This window comes from Eulemur rufifrons, chromosome 30, assembly GCF_041146395.1.
Source record: "Eulemur rufifrons isolate Redbay chromosome 30, OSU_ERuf_1, whole genome shotgun sequence".
Classification (NCBI taxonomy): Eukaryota; Metazoa; Chordata; class Mammalia; order Primates; family Lemuridae; genus Eulemur; species Eulemur rufifrons.
In genome coordinates, this window is record NC_091012.1 from 56,494,330 (window position 1) to 56,518,769 (window position 24,440).

At 34.1% G+C, this 24,440-nt stretch overlaps 1 protein-coding gene and 1 non-coding gene across 3 annotated transcripts in view; both read left to right on the forward strand.

Annotated features, from left to right (window-relative positions):
* LRCH2 (leucine rich repeats and calponin homology domain containing 2) overlaps positions 1-24,440 on the forward strand; it is a 111,962-nt gene that overhangs the window by 82,715 nt on the left and 4,807 nt on the right. Inside the window, exons 13-20 of one of the 2 annotated variants that reach the window (XM_069463502.1) lie at positions 1,600-1,648; positions 1,726-1,839; positions 12,487-12,531; positions 15,828-15,878; positions 18,705-18,762; positions 19,522-19,634; positions 19,821-19,958; positions 20,111-20,188. In XM_069463502.1, the coding sequence (XP_069319603.1) occupies positions 1,600-1,648; positions 1,726-1,839; positions 12,487-12,531; positions 15,828-15,878; positions 18,705-18,762; positions 19,522-19,634; positions 19,821-19,958; positions 20,111-20,188 (646 nt within the window). The remainder of the gene's footprint in view (positions 1-1,599; positions 1,649-1,725; positions 1,840-12,486; positions 12,532-15,827; positions 15,879-18,704; positions 18,763-19,521; positions 19,635-19,820; positions 19,959-20,110; positions 20,189-24,440) is intronic. The other variant, XM_069463503.1, reaches the window with a different exon arrangement.
* LOC138379351 (small nucleolar RNA SNORA35) lies at positions 16,258-16,386 on the forward strand. The gene has a single exon (XR_011232117.1). It is a non-coding gene; the product is annotated as a small nucleolar RNA SNORA35 (small nucleolar RNA).

Consider the following 24,440-nt stretch of genomic DNA (forward strand, 5'->3'; position numbering starts at 1 on the left):
TTTCAGGGAGACAGGGGTTACAGGTAAAGTCATAAATCAATACGTGGGAGGCATACATTGGTTTGGCCCGAAAAGGTGGACCATCTCGAAGTGGGGGCTTACAGGTTATAGGTGGGTTTAAAGATCCTTTGGCTTGCAATTGGTTAAAGACATGAAGCTTTATCTAAAGGCTTTGGAATTTTTTAACATAGTTGCTGTTTATCAGAGATAAGCCACTGGACATAGATTTGTTGTGTAAATTGAGGGCCTGTAGGTTTGCTTTGCATACCCTTAGGCTTGTTAATGGGTTACAAAGGATGTCCCCAAGAAGGGAGGGGGGCATGATGAGGCATGTCTGACCTCCCTCCCCCTGGCAGGCAATTTAGTTTTAGGATATTCCTTTGGCCACGAGGGGGTCCATTCAGTCAGCCAGTGGGGGGGTGAGCCTTAAAATTTTATTTTAGTTCACACTGGTTAGAGAAATCTCCATTATTATATAACTTTTCTTTTCTTGATCATCTATTCTTCAAAATTAACTTTGACATCCTTTTGTGTGATTTCTAAAACAAGTCAAAATATACTTTTTGGTTTATTTTTTATTATTATACTTCATTTCAGTTATTAATTAAGTTGAAGGTGAAGTTATACCTATAATACTTAGTCTTTCTGTCCAAGAACTTTTCAGTTATTCAAGCCCCTTCTAGACATTTGTAGTTTTTAAATATAGGTCTGGTACATGTATAATTAAGTTTCTTCCTGGGTATTTTATACCTTTCCTTTTTATGAATAGGATTTTTCCTAATATAGCTTGTAACTCATTATAGTTGATATATAGGAAAGCTATTAACTTTTGTATGTTTTCCTTTAACTGGTAACCTTACCTCTCATAGATTTTTTTTTTCTCTTGGAAAATTACGTGTTCTATAAATTTTGAAAATTGGATTCTTTTTCTCTAATTTTTATGTCTTTTTTCCCCCTTATTTTACTGTACAGAAGTTCCACAAAAGTGTTAAGTAACAGTAGCCCTAGTGGGCATTTTGTTTATGTATTCTTTCTAATGGAACTTCTTGTTCACATTTGCCATCTAACAACAGCATGCACAGTCTACCTTATTCCAACAAAAAAAAAAAACTAGGTGAAAAGAACATCCTCCATAGCCCCTGTTGTGTCAGAATGAAGAGGTTGAGGCCCATAATCAGTAATTCAATAGACAAAAAAGAATTACTCCTCTGTGTCTTTTGGCATTTAGACAAAAGAAATTATTAGTTGATTTTTTCTTAGTTTTTGATAATTATTTTAATATAATAAATGTCCTGTCTGTCCTTTGACAATGTATCTCTAGATATTATACTTCTTTTGGCTTCTACAAATTTCTTAGAGGAATGCATAGTGTTTATGTAAAATAAACCCATTTTGATTTTTCCTTTGGAGCAGCAGTTATTGGAAACTTAAATATGTTTTGTCAACTTTAAGTTTTATTGTATTAGTCCAAAGCATAGGCATAGGTAAATTCTTTACATTCCTGCTTTTAAAAAAAGAGATAGCTTTATAATGTTCATAAGGTATATTTAAGGATTATTCTATGGATTTTAACATATTAAGGCATCTTTAATTTTTTAGTGTCTCAGCAGATGAAGTTAATTCACCGTTATCACCCCTCACATGGCAGGTAAGAGGAAATTAAATTACTGTTATATCTATTATTTTGTTCTCATTTATTTAGTTAAAAGAAATGTCTCATTACAGCCCTTAGAAAATCAGAAGGATCAAATAGATGACCAGTGGCCAGAGTCTCAACCTATAATCTGGCAGAGTGAAGAAAGAAGGCGGAGCAAACAGATTAGAAAAGAATATTTCAAGGTACTTTATTAAATTTAAAACTTTACTTTGTAATTATTAGTTTTGATTTTATCAGTTTTCTTTTGTTAAGTAGAATATAAATCTCTAGTTAAATGTAGTAAATATGTTATTTTGTCTTGATTTCCTATATATATGTGGTAGTGTGATCCAGTTATACCCATAAAATTTCAGTTGAGAATAATTGAGTAGATCAATATGAATTACAATTTACCAAATACCTTACAAGAAAGATGATTGTTCGCTACACTGCCAGTTGTAGCAATATGTGATATGTTTTAAAAGAATTGTCCAGGAAAGATCTTTCATTAGATTTGTTTCAATAAATAGTTGACAAATGTTTACAGTTAGCATTTAACTATTTCTGCGTAAATAAATGCTATTTATGTGGTTCAAAAAATGCATGAGAGCAGTTTTTTCAATTTTCTTTTCTTCTTGTTATCTTAGTAGATTTCTTAAGAGGATCTTTTATCTTAGCTAAAATAATAATAAATATTGAAAGGGTTTGTTCTGTAAAATTTGGATTTGGTCAAAAGGCCACACTCAAGGATCCAAAAGGCCGTAGGTTCCCCACCCCCTCTTAAACCATCCAAATTAGCCCAAATTTTTAGTTAGCAGGGTTTTAATGAAATTTTGCTGTGTACATCTTTGTAAATATTGTACTATTATCATCTATTTGTGGTTAAGATCTGTTATATTTGCAGAGACCAATCAGAATTTGTAATAATTTTCAGTACTAATCAGAATTCATTATTGGAATTTGTTTCAAATGAATAGTGCAAACAAGCTTCTTCTCCATGAATGGCAAATTTTGTTGTTTTTATACACTTTTTATGTTTTCCAAAACCTAATTATTATTAGATAATAATAATAATTTTTTCTAAATACCGAGTACTAAGCTAAATTGTAGGTAATTTCAAGTTTATATTACTAATAAATAGTATTATATTTTATGTTTTCTTTGCTTAGTAGAAATAGGTATCTATGCACATTTATCTGTTTCTGCATGTGGGAGTATAATGTTTATGAGTAGTATCATATGACCAAAACAAAAATGTTCTGTCTTAGTGGATCTGTGATGAGGTTAAGCCTTCAGCGAATAATTACTGAGTTCTTTTAATGAGCTTGGTGTTACCTGGTAAATGAGAGATAATGAAGAAATAAAAGGCATGAGGAAAAATGAAAGGATATTCTAAGCAGAACCATGGTCAGTAATGGTGAAAGTTTATTTATCCCAACCCTTTACACATCTGCACTTTTGTTTACATTCTAGCATTATTTTAAAGTTTCCCTTTTTTTAGTTCGTGGGACCTTGAACAAAGGCACTTAATAAAATTTGCTTATAGATAAAATATAATGAATGACTGATGATGTGGGGAAAATTTTAGTGGTATTTCTAAGTAATAAAAGAGATTTGATATTTATTTGATCTCCTTTATCCTAGTATAGTAAAGCCATACCAATTCTGACTATTTTCCAAAACACTAGCATAGCTGTTACTAAATGCCAGGCACTGTTTTTAGTGCTTTACAAATATCAACTCATTTAATGTTCATAAAGACCCTATGATGTAAGTACAATTATTATCATTTCTATTTAAAGATAGAGAGATTAAGGAACAGAGAGGCTAAGTAGTATACGTCAGGTCACTTAGCTAATAAGCTGCAGAGTTCAGATTTGAACCCAAAGCCTATGCTATACGGCCTCTTTGTCTACTACAGATAGCCTAATTTCAAATAAACAAGCACTTTCAAATAAATACAGTTTTACCATTTTTAAAATTATTTTACAATAACTCCAGTGAACTTCTCAATGAAATCTTAATAGATGCCACAATTAGTCTTTAAAAAATAGACAGTTCTTTGGTTTAATAGCATTTATTGATAAGTATTTTATTTTTTATGACTTAAACATAGCTTCTGTAATATTGGCTATGTTATGAAGTTGCTAAGAGAGTGAATGACATAATATCCTGCCCATTATATAATCATCATTCAACAAACATTAATTTTTTCCTTACTTGATAAAGTAGGTGCAAAGATAAGCTTAGGTCAATAGAAAATGTTTTAAGGAGATGTGTAGTTCTCCTTAACTGTCAGAAGATGTCAGTGTTAGGACACACCAAAAAATTAAATCTGTCAATAATTTTTTTTTTCCCCTAAGATGTCAAGAAAATATAAAATTGAGATACTACTCCCTAAATTAAGTCAAAACTATTTAGAATTACCAATAGTTTCATAATTAAAACATCATCAGTTTCTACGAAGTGTTTTTCTTTCAAAGACAAAAAGGAAATTTGTCTTACTTAATCACGTATCTCCCAATAATGGAAAGGGCTGTTTGTAGGATGTATTATTGAACTTAATCTGGATTTATAGTTCATTAAACAGCAAAATACAATACTCTAGAGGTTTAAATCGGATTATCATTGAGCTTGTTTAGTGATTGCTCTTTTAGCTTTGCTGTATTAGGAAACATACAGAACTTTTATGCAACTTTATCCTAACATGTATAAATGACAGAGCCAGGGGATATCTTTGTTTCTGTCCCATGGTAAATTATTCATGGTACTGTTATTCAGTATATGTATTGAAAGTGTTTGTGTGTATGTGTGTGGGCGTGTGTGTGTGTGCAGGTAAAAAAATCCAGATCTCTATTTCTTCTTAGTTACCAAGGCTAATTTTGGATAGTATTTTTTTTCAGGTAAGCCCCTCAAATTAAGTAAAGAATGTTTCAACATATTGGCTGAATTATGTGACAAGAAGATAAATTGGGTCAGGTTAAGTCAGTAAGTAAATCAGTCAGTAAGGAGAGTTATAGTAACTGTTTTAGATTCCCAGGGCACTCTTGTATAGATGATTACTCTAGTATATAGAATTTGGTGTCCTTGTAACCAAAATAAAATCACTACATTTCTCAAAGCAAAGGCATTCCAGGAAGTACATTATTTTATTAAACATTTTTCATGGAAATTCATTAATATTATTTTAATAAGATACACAACAAAGTATGAAAATCTAACCTTTTGTTGATAAATGATGTTTAATGTAAGTTAGCAGCTTTAATTTCTTGTAACAATAACACATGAATTTCTAAATGCATTTGTTGATTGATATCTAGACAACAAAGTTAAAAGGCATTAGAGTAATTATACCAAGTTAGTTTTAAATATTATTTGATTTATTTAAATGCCATATTTCAAATGTATCTCATTACTCTTGTGATAAAACATTATAACTTGTGAAATACATAGGGATTTCATAAATACAGTACAATATTTTTATTTAAAGGCTAACCCCAAGGAAAATATTTTTACGTATTTTCTATGATGATTGTTAGTTTTATACCAGGATGGGGAAGCCAGTTGGGATTGTAAAATCACCTAATTTGTTCTGAGTCAGAGTTTGTGCACAAGTTATTGTCTCTCCTGTGAAATAATAAAAGCTTCAGAGATGAACTGACCTTTTTGTTTCTCTGGTTTGTAAACCAGGCCTTTACTAATACTAATTGGGGATAGCTGAGTTGAATTAATAAAAAATTGGACTTAAAGCATATTTTCAAATGTACGTATATATTAGGTTTTGGGTTTTAGGACCTTTAAATATGTGCAGTAATGCAAACTTAGTGTCTAAGTTTTCATGTATAATAAATATTTTTAACTGGAAGAGTGGTTGAATAACAATAATACATTTCCCATTATCTAAGTTAACTATATCATTCTGTGTTTTTTGCATTTTAATTTTTCACTTACTCTTTTATATTCTTTCTGTATCTTTATTTTTCACCTTATAAATGTGTGCAGACCTCTACTGTAGGGGAGAAAAAGTAATATTTTTTCCTACCCATTGCAAGGATAGTGGCTGACACCCCTATAACAAAAGACATATTAACAAGAGAAAAGCATAACAAATTTAATCAAACTTTTACATGACAGAGGGGTCTTCAGAAATGAAAACCCAAAGCCTAGGGAAAACTGCATTTTTATGCTAAGTCTGATGAAAGAAGTGTAGAGTTGTAGAAAAATGTGATTGCACAAAAAGGGGTATGATCTAATGGTAATAAACTGGGGGAAACTCAGCAAGGCCTATTTGTTTAAATTCTTTCCTGTGTCTCTATGACATTCCTTCTCCCCTGCCCCTTCCCATGGGGCAAGAAAGCTGTCTTATGCAGATCCTTAAAGGAGAAGGGAGAAGTCAGAGAGTGACCTTTCTAGGTTTTATGGCTTGCTTTGCGGAAGGGGAATTCTACTTTCTGTGAACTGCCTCTGGGGAGGTAGGAGGGGCAGAAGAAAGGGGAGCCAGAGAAGGTCAGAGAGTGACTTTCAAGGTGCCATATTTTGGGGTAGTATTTTCTAAGCCCCGACACTACCATTATCCCTGATTGCCTTTTCAGCTGTTGCCTTATCTCTCTGCTCTTTTAGGGCCAAACTTTCCATTCTGGTTCTCCAGTTTCTGATCACTCCTTAATCTAGCGGTCCTCAACATTTTTGGCACCAAGGACTGGTTTCATGGAAGATAATTAGACAATTTTTCCAGGTCAGGGGGAGAGGCAGAGCTCAGGCGGTGATGCAAGCGATGGGGAGCGGAGTGGCTATAAATACAGATGAAACTTAGCCTTCACTTGCTCACCTGCTGATCACCTCCTGCTGTGTGCCCCCCCCCCCCACTTCCTAAATTTCATGGAAGACAATAATTTCCACCAACCACGGGGTTGGGGGGGTGCGGTGGGAGTGGAGCTCGGGTAGTAATGCATAGCCTGATTCAGTACTGTACAGGGCTGCAGCCTGGGGGTTGGGGACCACAGCCTTAATCCACCGAAGTTTGGCTTTCACCTCCATTTCTCCACTGAAATAGCCCATCAATAGAATTTAACATGTACCTGCTCATGGCAAAATTCAGTGTAGCATTGACAGTGATGAAACTCTTTGAAACTCCTTTCTTGATTTCTACTTCATTTTTCTTCCATGACTCTTCTCTTATCTTTTTGATGTTCTTATCTAACTTCTGACTTTTTTTCTGCCTGCTCTTAAGGTCTCATCCTCTGTTTATTACTCAAAAAAGCTCTCTCTGGAGTGTTAATGACTCCAGATGTTTCTTACATTCTGCTGAGTCTAAATTTACATCCCATAACTTTTTTTCCTGTCTCTAAACCTGTGTTTCAAATTGTTTCAATTCCCTACATGTATTTCAAATTCAGTATGCACCCTGCATCCCCGCTTTCCACCATGGAACTTGTTCTTCCTCTCTATTCTTTATTTTAGTTAATGGTAGTTTTATCTACCATTGTTGTCTGAGCTCTATACTGTCTTGATTCTTTCCCTCTCTTGTTCTCCTCACCTAATTGGTTACCAGCTCTGTTAATTATATATCCTTTCTCCACTTCATCTCTAACTCTACTGCCATTGCCTTTGTTAGAACCCTCATACTTTCTTGTCCAGGCTATTTTAAGAACTTCCTTTTTTTTTTTTTTTTTTTTTTTGAGACAGAGTCTCACTCTGTTGCCCAGGCTAGAGTGAGTGCAATGGCGTCAGCCTAGCTCACAGCAACCTCAAACTCCTGGGCTCAAGCAATCCTCCTGCCTCAGCCTCCCGAGTTGCTGGGACTACAGGCATGTGCCACCATGCCTGGCTAATTTTTTCTATATATAAATTTTTAGCTGTCCATATAATTTCTTTATATTTTTAGTAGAGACGGGGTCTCGCTCTTGCTCAGGCTGGTCTTGAACTCCTGAGCTCAAACAATCCACCTGCCTCGGCCTCCCAGAGTGCTAGGATTACAGGCGTGAGCCACTGCGCCCGGCCTGTAAGAACTTCTTAATGATCCTCCCTTCACAGTCCTTGGATAAATCCCTGGCTTTAAATTTCTTTATTTTAGTGTTCTATATAGCCCTGTAGGGTAACTATAGTTAACAATAATTTATTATATATTTCAAAATAGCTAGAAGAGAAGATTTTGAATGTTCCCAACACAAAGAAATGATAAATGTTTGAGGTGATAAATATCCCAATTACCCCAATTTGATCATTACACATTGTATCAAAATACCACATCTATCCCATAAATATATACAATTATTATGTATCAATAAAAACAATTAATTATCAGAAAATGATAATTGCCACAGCCACCCTGATTGTATTAGGTATTATAAGTGATCTATAGATGATTTGAAGTATAGGAGAGGATGCAAGTTTTATTTTAAAATTATAAATCATCAAAAAATTTCTTTATTGGCTCATTACCAATGAGATAAAGTTTGGATTTCACAAAATCTTCATAGACCATTCCTTACTTTTCTACAATTCATTATCTGCCATGTTCACTTTCCTCACTAGACTCACTGAACTACTACTTTTTGTGCATAGTTGCACTTTATTTCTTTGTGCTTTCCCTCTTCTGAGAATGACCGTGAACCCTTTTATTGCTGGCAAATTCCTATTAATCATTATGGATTTAGAAATGGGAGTACTGTTGGCCCTATGTAACTGTGGGTTCCACATCCACAGATTCAGCCAACCATTATTGAAAATATTTGGGAGAAAATCACTAAAAAATAACAATACAACAATAAAAATAATGCAAATAAAAAACAAAACAGTATAATGTCTATTTACGTATCATTTACATTGTATTAGCTATGGTAAGTAATCTAGAGATGATTTAAAGTAAATGGGAGAATGTGCATAGGTTATAGGCAAATATTATGCCATTTTATATAAGGGACTTGAGCATCCATGGATTTTGGTATCTGTTGCGGCGGAGCAGGGTGGGGGGTGTCTTGGACCCAATCCCTTATAGACACTGAGGTATGATGGTATAGCATAGTGCCTGGGCTTCTAGAATCAAACGACTTGGGTTCCAGTCCTTACTTGGATACCTACTAACTGTGTGACTTTGGAAGTCATGTAACCTTAATTAAGTTTAATTTTTCTTAAATCTACAAATGAACGTAATAGTATAAGCATACCTCGGAGATATTGTGGTTTCATTTCTAGACCACCTCGTTAAAACGAATATCATGATAAAGTGAATCACAGGAATTTTTTTGGTTTCCCAGTTCATATAAAAGGTTATGCTTACACTGTGCTGTAGTCTATTAAGTGTTCAGTAGCATTATGTAAGAAAAAAGCATATACCTTAATTAAAAAATACTTTATTGCTAAAAAATGCAAATGATCATCTGAGCCTTCAGGAAGTCATAATCATTTTTCTGGTGGAGAGGTTTGCACAGATACTGGTTACTGCTGACTGATCAGGATGGTGCATGTGAAGTTTGGGGTGGCTGTGACAATTTCTTAAAATAAGACAACAATGAAGTTTGCCATATCGATGGACTCTTTTTTTTTGTGACAGGTTTCTCTGTAGCATGTGATGCTGTTTGATAGCATTTTACCCACAGTAGAACTTCTTTGAAAATTGGAGTCAATCCTCTCAAACTCTGCTGCTGCTTTATCAACTAAGTTTATGGAATATGCTAAAGCCTTTGTTGTCATTTCAACAGTGTTCAGAGTATCTCTACCAGAAATAGATTCCATCTCAAGAAACCACTCTCTTTGCTCATCCATAAAAAGCAGCTCCTCAGCCATTCAAGTTTTATCATGAGATTTCAGCAATTCAATCACATCTTTAGGCTACACTTCTAATCCTAGTTCTCTTGTTATTTCTACCACATCTGCAGTTATTTTCCCCACTGAAATCTTAAACCTCTCAAAGTCATCCATGAGAGTTGGAATCAATTTCTTCCAAACACCTGTTGAGGTTGATATTTTGACCTCCTCCCATGAACTGTGAATGTTCTTAATGGCATCTAGAATGGTGAATCATTTTCAGAAGGCTTTCAATTTACTTTGCCCGGATCCATCAGAGAAACCACTATCTATGGCAGCTACAGCCTTACAAAATATATTTCTTAAATAGTAAGACTTGAGAGTTGATACTACTCCTTGATCCATGGGCTGTAGAATGGAAGTTGTGTTAGCAGGCACAAAAACAGTATTAATCTTCTTGTACATCTTCATCAGAGCTCTTGAGTGACCAGGCATTGTCAATGAACAGTGATCTTTTGAAAGGAATCTTATTATCTGAGCAGTAGTTTTCAACTGTGGGCTTAAAATACCAGTATGTGTACAGATGTGCTGTCATCCAGACTTTGTTGTTCCATTCATAGATCACAGGCGGAGTAGATTTAGCATAATTCTTAAGGGCCCTAGGATTTTTGGAATGGTCAATGAGCATTGGCTTATTGGATTCCACTTAAGAGTCAGCAGCAGCATTAGCCCCTAACAAGAGAATCAGCCTGTCCTTTGAAGCTTTGAAGCCAGACATTGACTTCTCTCTAACTATGAAAATTCTAGATGGCATCTTCTTCCAATAGAAGGCTCTTTTGTCTACATTGAAAACCTGTTGTTTTGTGCAGCCACCTTCATTAATGATCTTAGCTAGATCATCTGGATAATTTGCTGCAGGTTCTACATCAGCACTTGCTGCTTTGCCTTGCACTTTTATATTATGAAGACAGCTTCTTTCCTTAAACCCTATGAACCAACCTCTGCCAGCTTGCAACTTTTCTCCTGCAGCTTCCTCACCTCTCTCAGCCTTCAAAGAATTAAAGAGAGTTAGAGCCTTGCTCTGGATTGGGCTTTGGCTTAAGGGAATGTTGTGGCTGGTTTGATTTTTCTATGCAGACCACTAAAAACTTTCTCCATACCAGCAATAAAGCTGTTATACTTTCTTATCGTTTGTGTGTTCACTGGAGTAATACTTTTAATTTCCTTCAAGAACTTTTCCTTTGCATTTACAACTTAGCTATTTCTCAGCTTTTAACAAGCCTTCTTCACTAAGCTTGATTATTTCTAGCTTTTGATTTAAAGTGGGAGATGTACAACTCTTCCTTTCTCTTGAACACTTAGAGGCCATTGTAGGATTATTAATTGGCCTAATTCCAATATTGTGTCTCAGGGAATAGGAGAGGGAGAGAGACAGGGTAACGGTCAGTCAGTACACACAGAACATGCCCTCTCATATAGGCATGGCTTATGTTCCCCCAGTGCAATTTTAATAGTAATATCAAAGATCATCAATCACAGATCACCATAATAGATATAATAATAATGAAAAATTTGAAATATTTCGAGAATTACCCAAATGTAGTAGAGACACAAAGTGAGCAAATGCTGCTGGAAAAATGGTGCCGATAGACTTGCTCGATTCAGGGTTGCCACAAACTTTCAATTCGTGGCACAGTATCTGTTAAGTGCAATAAAGTGAACCAAAATAAAACAAGGTATGCCTGTACCTTCCTTCATGTGATGATTATAAATATTAAATTAATTAATAATATAAAGTGCTTAGAACAGCATATGCCACAGAGTAAGCACTTAATAAATATTAGCATATTATTCACTCAAATGTCACTGTTTCACAGAAGTATTATAATAGTATAGGATTAAAAATAAGTGACTTCTTGCCTAGGGATAGCAAATAAGTTTTTTTTTGCACATGCCAGTTTCATTCAGTGACTCTCTGGAACACTGTGTTGAAAGCATATTGAGGCTGTGTGTGGGATCAGCTGGAAAGAGCATGCTGATAAATTATTGGTAGTTGTCATAGGAGAGACTGTGGAGAAACATATATCTTGTGTTTGTAATCCTTAACACAGCTCACTCCCCAGTTTGTGGTTGAGATATCAGGTAGGTTATCTATTTTTCTAAGGGTTATGTAATGTGATGCTGCATATGTAAAGGAGACCATTAAACAGAACCTTGAATGCCGGGCAAAGAAGTTTGGACATAATTCGAAAGTAGGTTTTTCAACAGAATAGTCATGAGTTGCAAACAGAAGGTTAATCTGCCACTGATTTTCAGGATCATTGGCAGTGAGGAAGAATCAGAAATAAGGACTCCAGTGGTTGTCATACTGTATTTCTTTGATTTTAAGCATTTCTGCATATTGGCATTTTTGATATTGAGCATATTAGCTCTGTCTTACTATAAAACAGGGGAAATAGGACTTAGCTTATAGGGTTATTATGAAGATTAAATGGGTTAACACACATGTAAGGCACTTCAATCAGTGCCTGGCATATAGTAAGCACTAGTATAAGTGTTAGCTATTATTATTATAATTATTGCACAATCAATATGTACATTTAATGTATTGAGGTTTTTTTTTTTTTTTAGAAGCTGAAAGCAATAGATTTCTTAATAGATGACTTAGAATGGTGAGATTACATACCAGGTGTGAGATAATTAGAACCTGGGATAGGGTGGTAGTTGTGAGAATTCAGAAGAGGTAAGTCTGAAAAAGATTACCAAAAGAATTGACTTGATGACATATTGAATATAATGAATTTAGAAAGACACTCTAAGATAATCCGCAGATTGCAAACCTGAATGAATGGGAAATGGGCTTGGTTTAGGAAATAAATGTTACTCGATCTTTGTAAAGTACTTAAAACAATGCCTTGCACATAGAAATCATTTTATGTTTTAGTTATTAGTAGCAGGACTATTTAAACTTGTTCTTTACTTACATTTAATATTAAGTAATGTAATAAAAGTACCAAAATATGAATAAAACTCACACATAATTTGCTAGTAGAGAATTCATATGTTCCAGGAAAAATAAAGTATGTGCTTTAAATATTTTTCAGTATAAATCAACGAGGAAGAGTTCAAGTGGCAATGAAAATGATGAGGTGAGAAAAGAGGGTAATATTAATAATTATTTGAAATGTTTACATACTGTATTGAGTTGGCTGAATCATAGTAAAATGCAGTCCATCTTTCAGGTTTTTTGTTATAGATTTAATGCATGGGTTTTCTTCAATAATAAAAATGTTTGCGCATCACCATACGATTATTAATTTAATCATTTCATTTCCATATGTCCTTTAGAACACAGTTACTTATAATTCAGTTTCAGAATTTTATCATCATTCATCTTCTACATGTAATCCATGAATTTAAGTTTATTTTTCTTATCTTTCTAAATCAGCTTGGTTGTCATTTGAGATTTTTTAGGAACTTTGTATAAGAACTCTTTCCACAAATTCTGTGCACTATTTTAAAATTATATTTCTACTGGTTGTGCACTACCATAAATATTTCTATTGCACCAGTGGAAACTGTGCACCTAGCTTTGTTGCAATGATATATTCTAATCACCATAAATACTTAAGTTTTATGTGGTTTTGGTTGGAGAAATTGATAGTTAATTTGATATTGAGTACTTGGCAGGCTTCAGAAAATGCCTTTATTTTTAGCAAATAGAATCACACAGGGAAAAACAATGAATAGAGCCAGATGATTTGTCTTTTCCCAGCCCGGATGCTGATTTCGCTTCATGGCCTCTCTGGCAGTATTTACTGGGATAAATAAAGGGAAGTTATGCCAATAGCTGGTCATCTTTTCACTGTTAGTATTTATAATTAAGACTGAATGACCTGTTTTTTGTGGATATGTTTGGTAATATTTACCTGTATGTGAACACAATCAGTTCCTGTATACCTACCCCTAGCCTTCCATTGCACCAACTCCACAAGATCTTGATTTGCTCCCTAAATATTGTTGTTCCCCAGGGCATGATCCACTGCATGGTCTCTAGAGTGGCTTCATCAGCTCTCACGGCTTCAGTAAATAACACTTGCATGCCTGCTGAGGCCGCTCAGATTTGTCTCTAGTATAGACGTCTCCCATGAGCTTCAGGCCCTTGTAATCTTGTATCCATCTTTTTACCTGCTTAGAATCTCTGCTGGATATATCTCGTAGACCCACTAGGACTCAATATATTCAAAACTGAGTTTTTCGTTTTTGCTTCTAAACCCCCTTTTTCAATAGTGGCCAGGAATTGGTCCAGTGGCTTTTAACCTTGGTTGCACATTGAAATCACCTGATGAGCTTTAAAGAATACTGGTGCCTGAGTCTCACCTCAAGATACTCTCATTTAATTGGCATGTGGTATGATGTGGTGTGGCCTGAGCAATGAGGTTTTTTAGGTTTACCATGTGAATTTAATATGCAGCCAAGGTTGAGAACTACTGAGTTAGTGGAATCACCGCCAATAATCTAGCTAGAGCAGGGATTGGCAAACTATGGCCCAAGGGCCAAATTTGGCCCACTGGATGGGATTATAAGTAAAGTTTAAATTGGAAAACAGCCACACACATTTGCATATGGCTGCTTCTGCATTACAATGGCAGAGTTGAGTACAGAAGTTCCCCCTCCCCTCTACCCCCTTATCCTCTGGTCTGCTTTCCAAGGTTTCAGTTACCCACATGGTCAACTATAGTCAGAAAATAGGTGAGTACGGTACAATAAGATATTCTGAGAGAGGGAGAGAGAAAGACCACAGTCACATAACTTTTATTACAGCATATTGTTACAATTATTCTATTTTATTTTTGGTTATTCATGTTAATCTTTTATTCTGCCTAATTTATAAATTAAGCTTTATCATAGGTATGTATGTATAGGAAAAAACATAGTACATATATATAGGGTTCGGTACTGTCTGTGGTTTCGGGCATCCACTGAAGGTCTTGGGATGTATCCACCATGGATAAGGGGGAACTATGATAGTTGGTAGAGAGATCATGTGGCCCACAAAGCCTACAATATTTACTATTTGGCCTTTTACAGAAAACATTTGGTGAATACCTTGCTGGAGGTTCAGTTTGACTATTCTCCCTGTCCCCTCACTCCTGCTTCAGTATCTATTCAGTGGCCAAGACCTACTGTTTGTTTGTTTATTTATTTTTTGTACTGAAATATTTTGCATGCATTCCCCGCTTTTATATCTACTGTTTCTGCTCTGGCATGGGCCCTCGTCATTTCTTGCCTGCACTACTGTAGTAACTTCCTTGTTCTTCTCCCTTTCTCCAGTCCATTCTCCTCATTGCAGCCAGCATGATCATTTCAAAGAACATATATAATCAGGCCATTCTCTTGCTTAGAAATCTTCAAGTTCTCCCCATACCATAGAAAATAAATTCTAGATCTTTCTTGATCGAGCCCTTGCTTACCACATCAGCTTCAACTCACAACTTGCCCTTCCCTCACCTTACCCTCCAGCAGTACAGAACTACTCAAAGGTTTTCTGTGCTCATCCTTCTATTTATTGCTTTTTTACCTTTGTTCTTGCCCTCTCATCTTGAAACATTGTTCCTTCTTTTTCTGGTAAATACTCAGTATTTTTACTGAGTTTTTACTTTCTCAGGAAACTTGCTTTTCTCCACCACCTCCATTGTCCTCCCAAGTGCTCCTTATCTGTGCCTCATAATATGCCATGGATAGCTCTGTATTGTTCTGAGAATGTTGTATTGCCTCCATACATGAATCTATTTCCCTCAGAGACTGAAAGATCCTTGAATGGATGATATTTGTCTAAATTTCAATATTCCCTGTGTCTAGCACAGTGTCTGACACATAGTAGGTAGCCAATAATCATTTGTTGAATGAATAAATGTTCTATGTGGTGTGCATATTCAAGGCTGAATGTCAAAAGTTTTGTATTAGGTTGGCAATGCAATAGTCATTCAAAAATCATGAACCATTTAATGTTTTATTAAATTAAATTTTTTGTCCTAATTTCTAAGCTTATATTATATACATAATTTTGCAGATACGAATTATTATTTGGAGTGATGGAGCTTTTGCATGCCTTGATTTACATGTCTCTGATTGTAACACATCATTGCTATTGTATGTAGATAGTTCTTCTCAAACTTTAAAGTACTGTACTTAGAATCATTTGGGGATCTTATTGAAATGAAGGTCTTGGGTAGGTCCTGAGATTCTACATTTCTAACAAACTCCCAGAAGATGCCTGTGCTGCTGGTACACAGACCACACTTTGAGTGACAAGGTGCTAGATGGTATAGTCCAGATTCTTCCTTTAGTAGTAGATCAAACCAATTTTTATTTTCCTTTTCTATGTTTAAATCATCATTTGTGTTTTAATTTCATCTTTCATCTTTTTATTTTTATATTTTAGCAAGACAGTGATAATGCTAATATGTCACCACAATCTCCAGTATCATCTGAGGTACAAGTTCTGTTTTTATATGTTTTTATGTGTTTTTTTTTAATGTTTTATGTTTTCTGTGTTTTACATAGTTCTTCCTTCCTTGCCTCTTCTCTCAAACCTCATGTTTTGTTTTACAACGTGATTTATTCACCCATATTTTAAAATCCTTGGTGGATTAGGTTATACAAACCTTCTAGCATATAAAAATTCTAGGAATACCATCTTTTGTATAAATATTGAAAGTATCACTTGTTTATGATTTTTTATTGGGAAATGTCTGTAGATCACAGAAAAGAAATCACTTTATGAAATGTATGTTTTCTGATTCATCTATATTTTAAAATAAATGATGGATTTTAAGAACAGCTTTCAAATTTTAAATATGAAAAAAGTACTTGAGCATTGTGCAATGGCCTTTGGTTTTTCTTGTAACCAGTTAGGTCTGAAAGCAATGCAAGAGAAACTACCTTTTTCCACGAGAAACATCCCTGAAGTGGGTTGTTCCTATCGACAGGAGGTTACACATTTTTTTGGCATCTTAGACCTTAAGGGGATAGTATGGGGAGAATGGATATATGAAAGTTACAGTTTGTGAAATCTTGATCAAATACTCTGGTGGTTTGATGACTGATTCTTATAATTTAGTTAAACCTATTGTTTTATAAGAAGAAATAAATTTAAAAAATTCTAAACAGTATCTCTTCTATTTCAGATTACTTTATTCTTAAGTGTATTATAATTAGTTAATAAATGATTATGCATTCATTTGGTGAATTCAGGACTTTGTCTAAATGTTTGGATGGTCCAAATTTACTGTATAACTTTGGTTATGTAGATAGTTTTTCACTATATGTAGGTACTGTAACTTTTTTAAAAAGCTAGGAATAGATGGAGTTGGACATTAGTTTTATAAACATGTTTCTAAATTATTTATATGGCGGGTAAAATGACATACATTCTTTCAGAAATAATTTAAATTAGTATATCCTAAAATTAGTGTTTGTCACACACTTTTATAAATCCTTTATTTTACTTTGTTATAATAAAATATAAACCTATAAGTGACTACTACTTATTTGCCTTTATGATTTTATGATCTGTGCTCACAGAGGAGGATATTCATGTCAATCTTCTCAAATAAATTGTATTGCTTTTATAATATATTCTTGCTTGTATTTAGATTAGTAAAATTTTTATCTAGGAATTCGTAACAATTTAACCAAAATAATGAAGACAAACTATGAGGCTTTTGGATAGATAGGGTGGTGAGCATGAATGTGTTTTGATAGCTCAACTAACAATCAACTTTAACTGCATCTTACATGTTAATTAGCAGACAATTCAGATAACCTACAAATTTCTGATGGCTTCTATTTCACGTGTGAATGGAAAATGGTAAGATCAATTAGTGTAGTGTTTTACCTTTAAGAAAGTGCTTGTCTATACATTTGAACCCAAAAGCAATCCCATGAAAAGGTATCATCATCATCATTTTACAGCTAAGATTGATAACTTTCCCAAAGACCCCAGTCAATATATGGCAGATAAGTGATGGAAGCCTAGGCCTACCTACTTCACAGAATTGTTATGCAGGTTAAATAAGGTGCTGCTAAGATTATATTATCACTCTACAGTTTACAAAGTAGTTTGATTTAGTTATCTCAATTAATTTTCACAGTAACCTCATTTAAAATATGAAGAAACAATGACAGAGAAATTAAATGTTGTGCTGGTGACATAGCCTAAATTTTCTAACTCCAAGTTTAGGTTTAATATACTACAAATCTTTCCAGATCAAACCACCGTGTGTGGAAGCACTTTGAAGTAATGTGCATTCAAAAAGAAGACAGAATAATTTATTCTCTATCATTCTGCAGCCCCTATTAGTGTGAATATGTAGATTGGCCTCAGGTTACCCTCTGTTAATGCTACTGAACCAAACTTGGGTCCTCTAGCTTCGTGTAGCAAAGCCAAAGCAAGCAAAAAGAATGGGCAGCCAGCACTTAAGACCAGAACTCCATGATGCCTTACAAGCAGGGTTTTTAAAGGCAGGGGTGAGGTGGGTTTCAGAGTGAGTTAAGGGCTGGGAAATTCCCAGAACTTCCCTATCTATTTTCTGATTTTAGTCTGTCTGAGGTCAACATGAGAGTAGACCCATTTTCCAATGGGTGAGGGTCCTGGTTTCTGAAAAACAACTCCAGGACATATATATATATTAAGATGTTATCTTTAGTTGTTGTAGGGAACCAAATATCTTGTGGCTCTGACTTACTTTGGTGGCTATGGTTTAAGTTATTGTCATCTTCTTGCTTATCAGATTATTCATTTACCTTTCTAATCGCTGGTTGCAGGGCTAGCTAGGTGCCTGGAATTTCCCTTGAAGGGACTCAAAATTTTTCCTTTATTTTTACATGGAGGAGTAGGGGGTGAGGCCCACCAGGCCCCTAAGAGGGGTCCCTGCTCTGTCTCATTGTCAAGTCTGTAGTAGATATTGAGTAAATGCTAAATTCACTTTTTATTGAAGCTGACTTCATTTTGTGGGGAGAATTTAATCTGGTTCTTCTTTGAAAAAATAGTGTCTATTTTATGCACTTCCATAATGATTTTCATTTTCCTTATACTGTGAGAGAGAAGTATTTAAAGGCCTATATGGTCAGGTCAATTAGCAAATATTTATTTACCTCTTAAAAGTGAAATGTATCAACTTGAATCAAAATGCAAGTTACCTTTTTCTACTCCACTAATCATGGAAAAAATAAGAACTTCTCCAAATTGGAATGGATATGAATGAGTACCTTGATTATTTTGAAAGAAAAGAGGTCTTACTTATTTTCTGTTTTTTAGGACTATGACAGAACTGATGGCTTTTCACATGGTCCCTTTGGCTTGAAGCCTAGATCAGGTAAATACATATTCTTAAAATAAAATTTATTGGTTATGTTTGAAACTAGAGTTTCTCAGCTTAAATGGGATTGATTCCATAGTTTTAAGTACACATAGATTCTTTCCCCTCTCCTAAAAGTAATTCTCTCTTAACTTTATTTGTCTTTCCAATTCCCGTTCCCATTTCTTTCTTCCTCTTTACCTTCAAGCTCCTGAAACCTCAGCTTTTTGCCTTAGATATACTGCAGTCTTATTTCTACTCTACTGTGACTGCTGTTAGAATGACCACTCTGCCAGCAGACCAAACACTTTGAAATTATAGCACTCCATTATATTGTGGTTTTAAAAAGGGATCTTTTCGCATTTGGCAAGCCCAAAAGACAATGGATCCATGTTACCTGGCAAGGTATTGAATTATAGTTTTTATTCCTGAATAACTGTATTGACCTTCAAGAATAATTTCCTTTTTCTTTAAAACAAAAAGGCTGACATGTTAAATAATAATTTTTAACCTGGGTTATAAGTATCTAATAAACATATGTTTAAATAAGAACATGTGTAGGTGGCAGAAATCATTACACTTGTCTTTCCTGTTGCTTTTAATTATGTAGATAAGTGGAGTTCAAATATATTCTTTAAAAAATATTTAGAATGTATTAGTAAGTAATAGTGTCTTATATAATTTTGTACTGATTGTTTTTATCATGCCTCTTTCCCCATCAATGGTTGCTCCTTCCTATTAGCTTTGTAACAAGTTAGAAAATTTCTGTTTTAATAGCTTTTAGTCGCTCATCTCGCCAGGAATATGGGGCAGCAGATCCAGGATTTACAATGAGAAGAAAGATGGAACACTTACGGGAAGAGCGAGAGCAAATACGACAACTTCGCAATGTAAGTCAAACCGGCCTTTCAGATCTGCTGTATAGAAATGGGTTTAACTTGGAAAATTAATAAAGCATATGGATTTTATGAATTCAATGGTCCTTAAAATTTTTGGAGTATAATGGTTAATAATATAAATATATAACATATATATTTAGATTAAAATATCTGTGCTTTATGCCCATTTCTTTATAGAATCTTGAATCCAGGTTAAAAGTGATTTTGCCTGATGACATTGGAGCTGCACTGATGGATGGGGTCGTTCTTTGCCATTTAGCCAATCATATAAGGCCACGCTCTGTAGCTAGTATTCATGTACCATCACCAGCAGTGGTAAGTTCTGTCTACAGTTTGTTAGTTCTCTAAAGGAAGATATAGTTTCTAAAAACTGTCCTTAAATAGCATAATTCAATAAATTCAATTTTCAGTTTTAAGTTCTCTACAAAAATGTCTAAAAATACATCCTTTCCCCTTTTTATTTACAGCCCAAACTGAGCATGGCAAAATGTCGAAGAAATGTAGAAAATTTTCTTGATGCTTGTAAAAAGTTGGGTGTCTCACAGGTAATTGTTATTTACCTAACAAAATCAGCACTTAAATATGAATTCGTTATATGCACAATAACAATGAATAATGGTTTCTGAACATAAAACAAATACTTGTCTTGGTACCTTCTCCTAAGTTCTAGCTTTAACTGCAGCAGCTATCTAATGAATGAGGTTTTTTTTTAGCTGCTTTTAAAGTAATTTATAAAATAGCTACATATGTAGGAAAGTTTACTAATCATGCACATCACTGACTAAACATAACTCAGTGGCCATATTAAAACTTGGTTGTCATGGCATTGCTACTGTCATTTTTTCTACTAGAGAACATTTGGTCTCCTTTGTAAGTCCATGGGTGAACTCTGATTGGAAGATTTGCGTTCAATGTGAACAGCGTTTTAAACTTTATTTTAAGATGTCAAATTGGAAATCTTAGCGTATCATGATAATATCTGCAATGGACAAACTGTGAAATTTGTAGGAATTGGTTTAGGAATTATGCTTTGTGTAATAATTGCAATATTATAAAGTTAATGATTAAAGCAGTATTATAAGTATACAATGAAAATATATAATCAAAATATTGCTTTTTAAAAAAATATTGTGAGCCTGACCTAAACATGACTGACTGTTGAGAGAAATGACATTGTTAGCAGATCAGTTAAATTGTGCTTGCTAAGCTCTCTTTTAAACAGTGTCATAATAATCTGGCCTACAGTTCCCACTTTAACCTCTTTCCTCAAGTGAATATATACAATTTAATATATATGGAATCAATGAATTATATGCAATTTGGAAACTACACATTGTTTTCTAATTATTTCTTCTCTATATTTGACATATAATATTTTGTAGTTTTAATTCTTAAAAATGTTTATGTTCTTTCTTTTTTGTACTCCTCCTAATCTCTTACTGAGAAAATAGAAAAGTTGGAAATTTTTTTTTCCAGCTACTACATTATATACATTTTTTTCCAGCTATTACATTGCATACATTTTCCTGTTTTTCCTTTTTTATAATTAAAAAAAATTTTTTTTTGAGTCAGAATCTTACTGTGTTGCCCAGGCTAGCCTCAAACTCCTGGGCTCGAGCAATCCTCTCACCTCAGCCACTCAAGTAGCTAGGACTACAAATGCATGCCACTACACCCATGTTTTGCCATTTTTGTTTTAAGAATTTTATTTTTAGTTTCAATGTGTTTTTCCTGAACTCAGAAATGATAATATACAATCAATTTTTCATTTTCATATATTTTCTGTTTTTGATAGCTTTTATTGAGGTATACTTGGCATACAACAAAGTGCACATAAATAACGTGTACAATTTCATAAGTTTTGACACATGCATACAACATGAAATCATCACCAGGGTCAAAATAATGAACATATCCACTGCCCCCCAAAGTTTCCTCATGTCCCTTTGCAATCCTTCTTTTCCCAAGCAACCACTAATCTGCCTTCTGTCATTATAGATTAGTTTGCACTTTCTAGAGTTTTATATAAATGGAATGATACAATATGTATGATTTGTTTCTATCTTCTTTCACTTAGCATAATTATTTTAAGACTTGTCAGTGTTGTTGCATGTATAAATAGGCCATTGCTTTTTATTTCTGAGTGGTAATTTTATTATGTGGATATAGCACAATTTGTTGATCCATTGACCTGTTGATGGACATCTTGGTTGTTTCCAGTTTTAGGGACTACCACAAATAAAGCTGCTATGAACATTTATGTCTTTGTATTGATATATGCATTCTTTAATTTTTGGTAAATACCTAGCAGTGTAATGATTAGAACATATGGTAAGTGCATGCTTGACATTTTAAGAAAGTACAAAATTCTTTTCCAAGGTAGTTGTACCATTTTCACTCCTGGCAGCAGTGTATGAGAGTTCTAGTTCCTCTGCATCCTCACCAACATTCGGTATAGTCTTTTTAAAATTTTAGTCATTGTAATAAGGTATATACTGGCTTGCTAGTGCAGTTTTAATTTGCATTTCCCTGAAGATGAATGAGGCCAATCATCTTTTCAAGGGCTTATTTGCCATCTGTATATCTTCTTTTTTGAAGTGTTTATTCTAATCTTTTGTCCATTTTTTAACTGGGTTGTTTTCTTATGATTGAGTTTGCGATTTCTTTATAAGTCCTTTATCAGATCTGTGATTTACAAATATTGTATCCCAGTCTTTGGCTTATCTTTATATTCTCCTTAGAGTGTCTTTCAAAGAATAGGACTTTCAAAGTTTTTGAAATACAATTCATCATTTTTTAAAATGGATTGTTCTTTTCTTGTCAAACCTAAGAAATCTTTGCATAACCCAAGGTCACAAGATTTTCTCTTATGTTTACTTCTAGAAGTTTTATAATTTCAGGTTTTACATTTAGGTCTATGACCAATTTTAAGTTAATTTTTGTATATGGCAGAAGGTATAGATTGAAGTTCTATATTTTTTAAGCTTGGGATTGGGCACATGTATTGATTTTTTTTTTTTTTTAGAAAACATCTTTATTGAGTTATAGTTAAAATACCATAGCATTCATTTATTTGAAGTATACAATTAAATGTTCTTTTAGTATAGTCACAAATTTGGGCAACTGTTACAGCAAACTAAGTTTATAATATTTTTGTCACCCCAGAAAAGAACCCCTTACCCATTAGCAGTGTCAGCCCTGTTCTGTCTCTATGGATTTGCCTATTCTGGACATTACATTAATGAAATAATACAATATAGTCTTTTGTGTCTGACTTCTTTTACTTAGTATAATTTTTCCAAGGTTCATCTATGTTAACATGTAGCATAAATCAGTTCTTCCTTTCTTTTTATGGCTGAATAGTGTTCCATTGTATGTATATACCACATTTTGTTTATCTGCTCATCAGTTGATAGACATTTGTGTTGTTTCCATTCATTGTTTATTACAAATAATGCTGCTGTAAACATTCATAAGCAAGTTTTTGTTTGAACACTTTTTTTTAAATTTTGAGACAGGATCTCGCTCTGTTGCCCCGGCTGGTCTTGCACTCTTGGGCTCAAGCAATTCTCTTGCCTTAGCTTCCCAACGGGCTCAGACTACAGGTGCATACCACTGCACCTGGCTGAACATTTGTTTTCAGTTCTCTTAGTTTTGTCCCTAGGAGTGGAATTGGTAGGTCATATGGTAACTCTATGTTTATCTTTTTGAGTAAACTGCCAAAATATTTTCCAACTCACCACTTTACCTTCCCAACAGCCATATATGAGGGTTCTAATTTCTCCACATCCTTACCAGCAATGGTTACTGTCCACCTTTTTGATTCTAGCCATCTTAACAGGTGCAAAGTGGTATCTCATTGTGGTTTGATTTGCATTTCTCTAATGGTTAATGATGTTGAGCATGTTTTCATGTGTTTATTGATGACTTGTATATGTTCTTCAGAGAAATGTTTATTCAAATCCTGTGTCCATTTATTAATTGGATTATTCATCTTTTTATTATTGAGTTGTAGGAACTCTTTATATATTCTGGATACAAGTTGCTTATGAGATATATGATTTACAAAAATATTTTGTCCCATTCTATGAGTTGTCTTTTCACTTTCTTGATGGTATTATCATTTGCAGCACAAAATTTTAAATTTGATGGAGTCCAGTTTATCTCTTTTTTTCTTTTGTTGCTTGTGATTTTGTTGTGATGTTTAAGAAAACATTGCCTAATTCAAGGTTACGAAGATTTAGACCTATGTTTTCTTCTAAAAGTTTTATAGTTTTAGGGCTTACATTTATGTCTGTGATCCCTTTTGAGATCAGTTTTGTTCATGGCATGAGGTAGGGGTCCAAATTCATGCTTTTGCATGTGGTTATCCAGTTTTCCCAGCATCATTTGTTGATAAGAGTCTTCTTTTCCCTACTGAATTGTCTTCAGACCCTTGTTGAAAATCAGTTGAACTTGTGGTCAATTTCTTGACTCTAAATACTTTCCCACTGAATTCCCTATTCCAGTATCATACTGTCTTGCTTCCGGAAGCTTTGTGGTATGTTTTGAAATCAGGAGGTGAGTCTTCCCCAACTTTGTCGTATTTCAAGGTTATTTTTGCTGTACTGGGTCCCTTGCATTTTCATGTCAATTTTAGGATTGATTAGCTTGTCTATTTCTTCAAAAAAGCCAGCTGGGATTTTGTTAGGAATTGCATTGAATCTGTAGAACAATTTGGAGAATATTGTCATTGTCACAATAGTTAGTCTTCTGATCCATGAACATGAGACATCTTTACATTTATTTACATCTTTT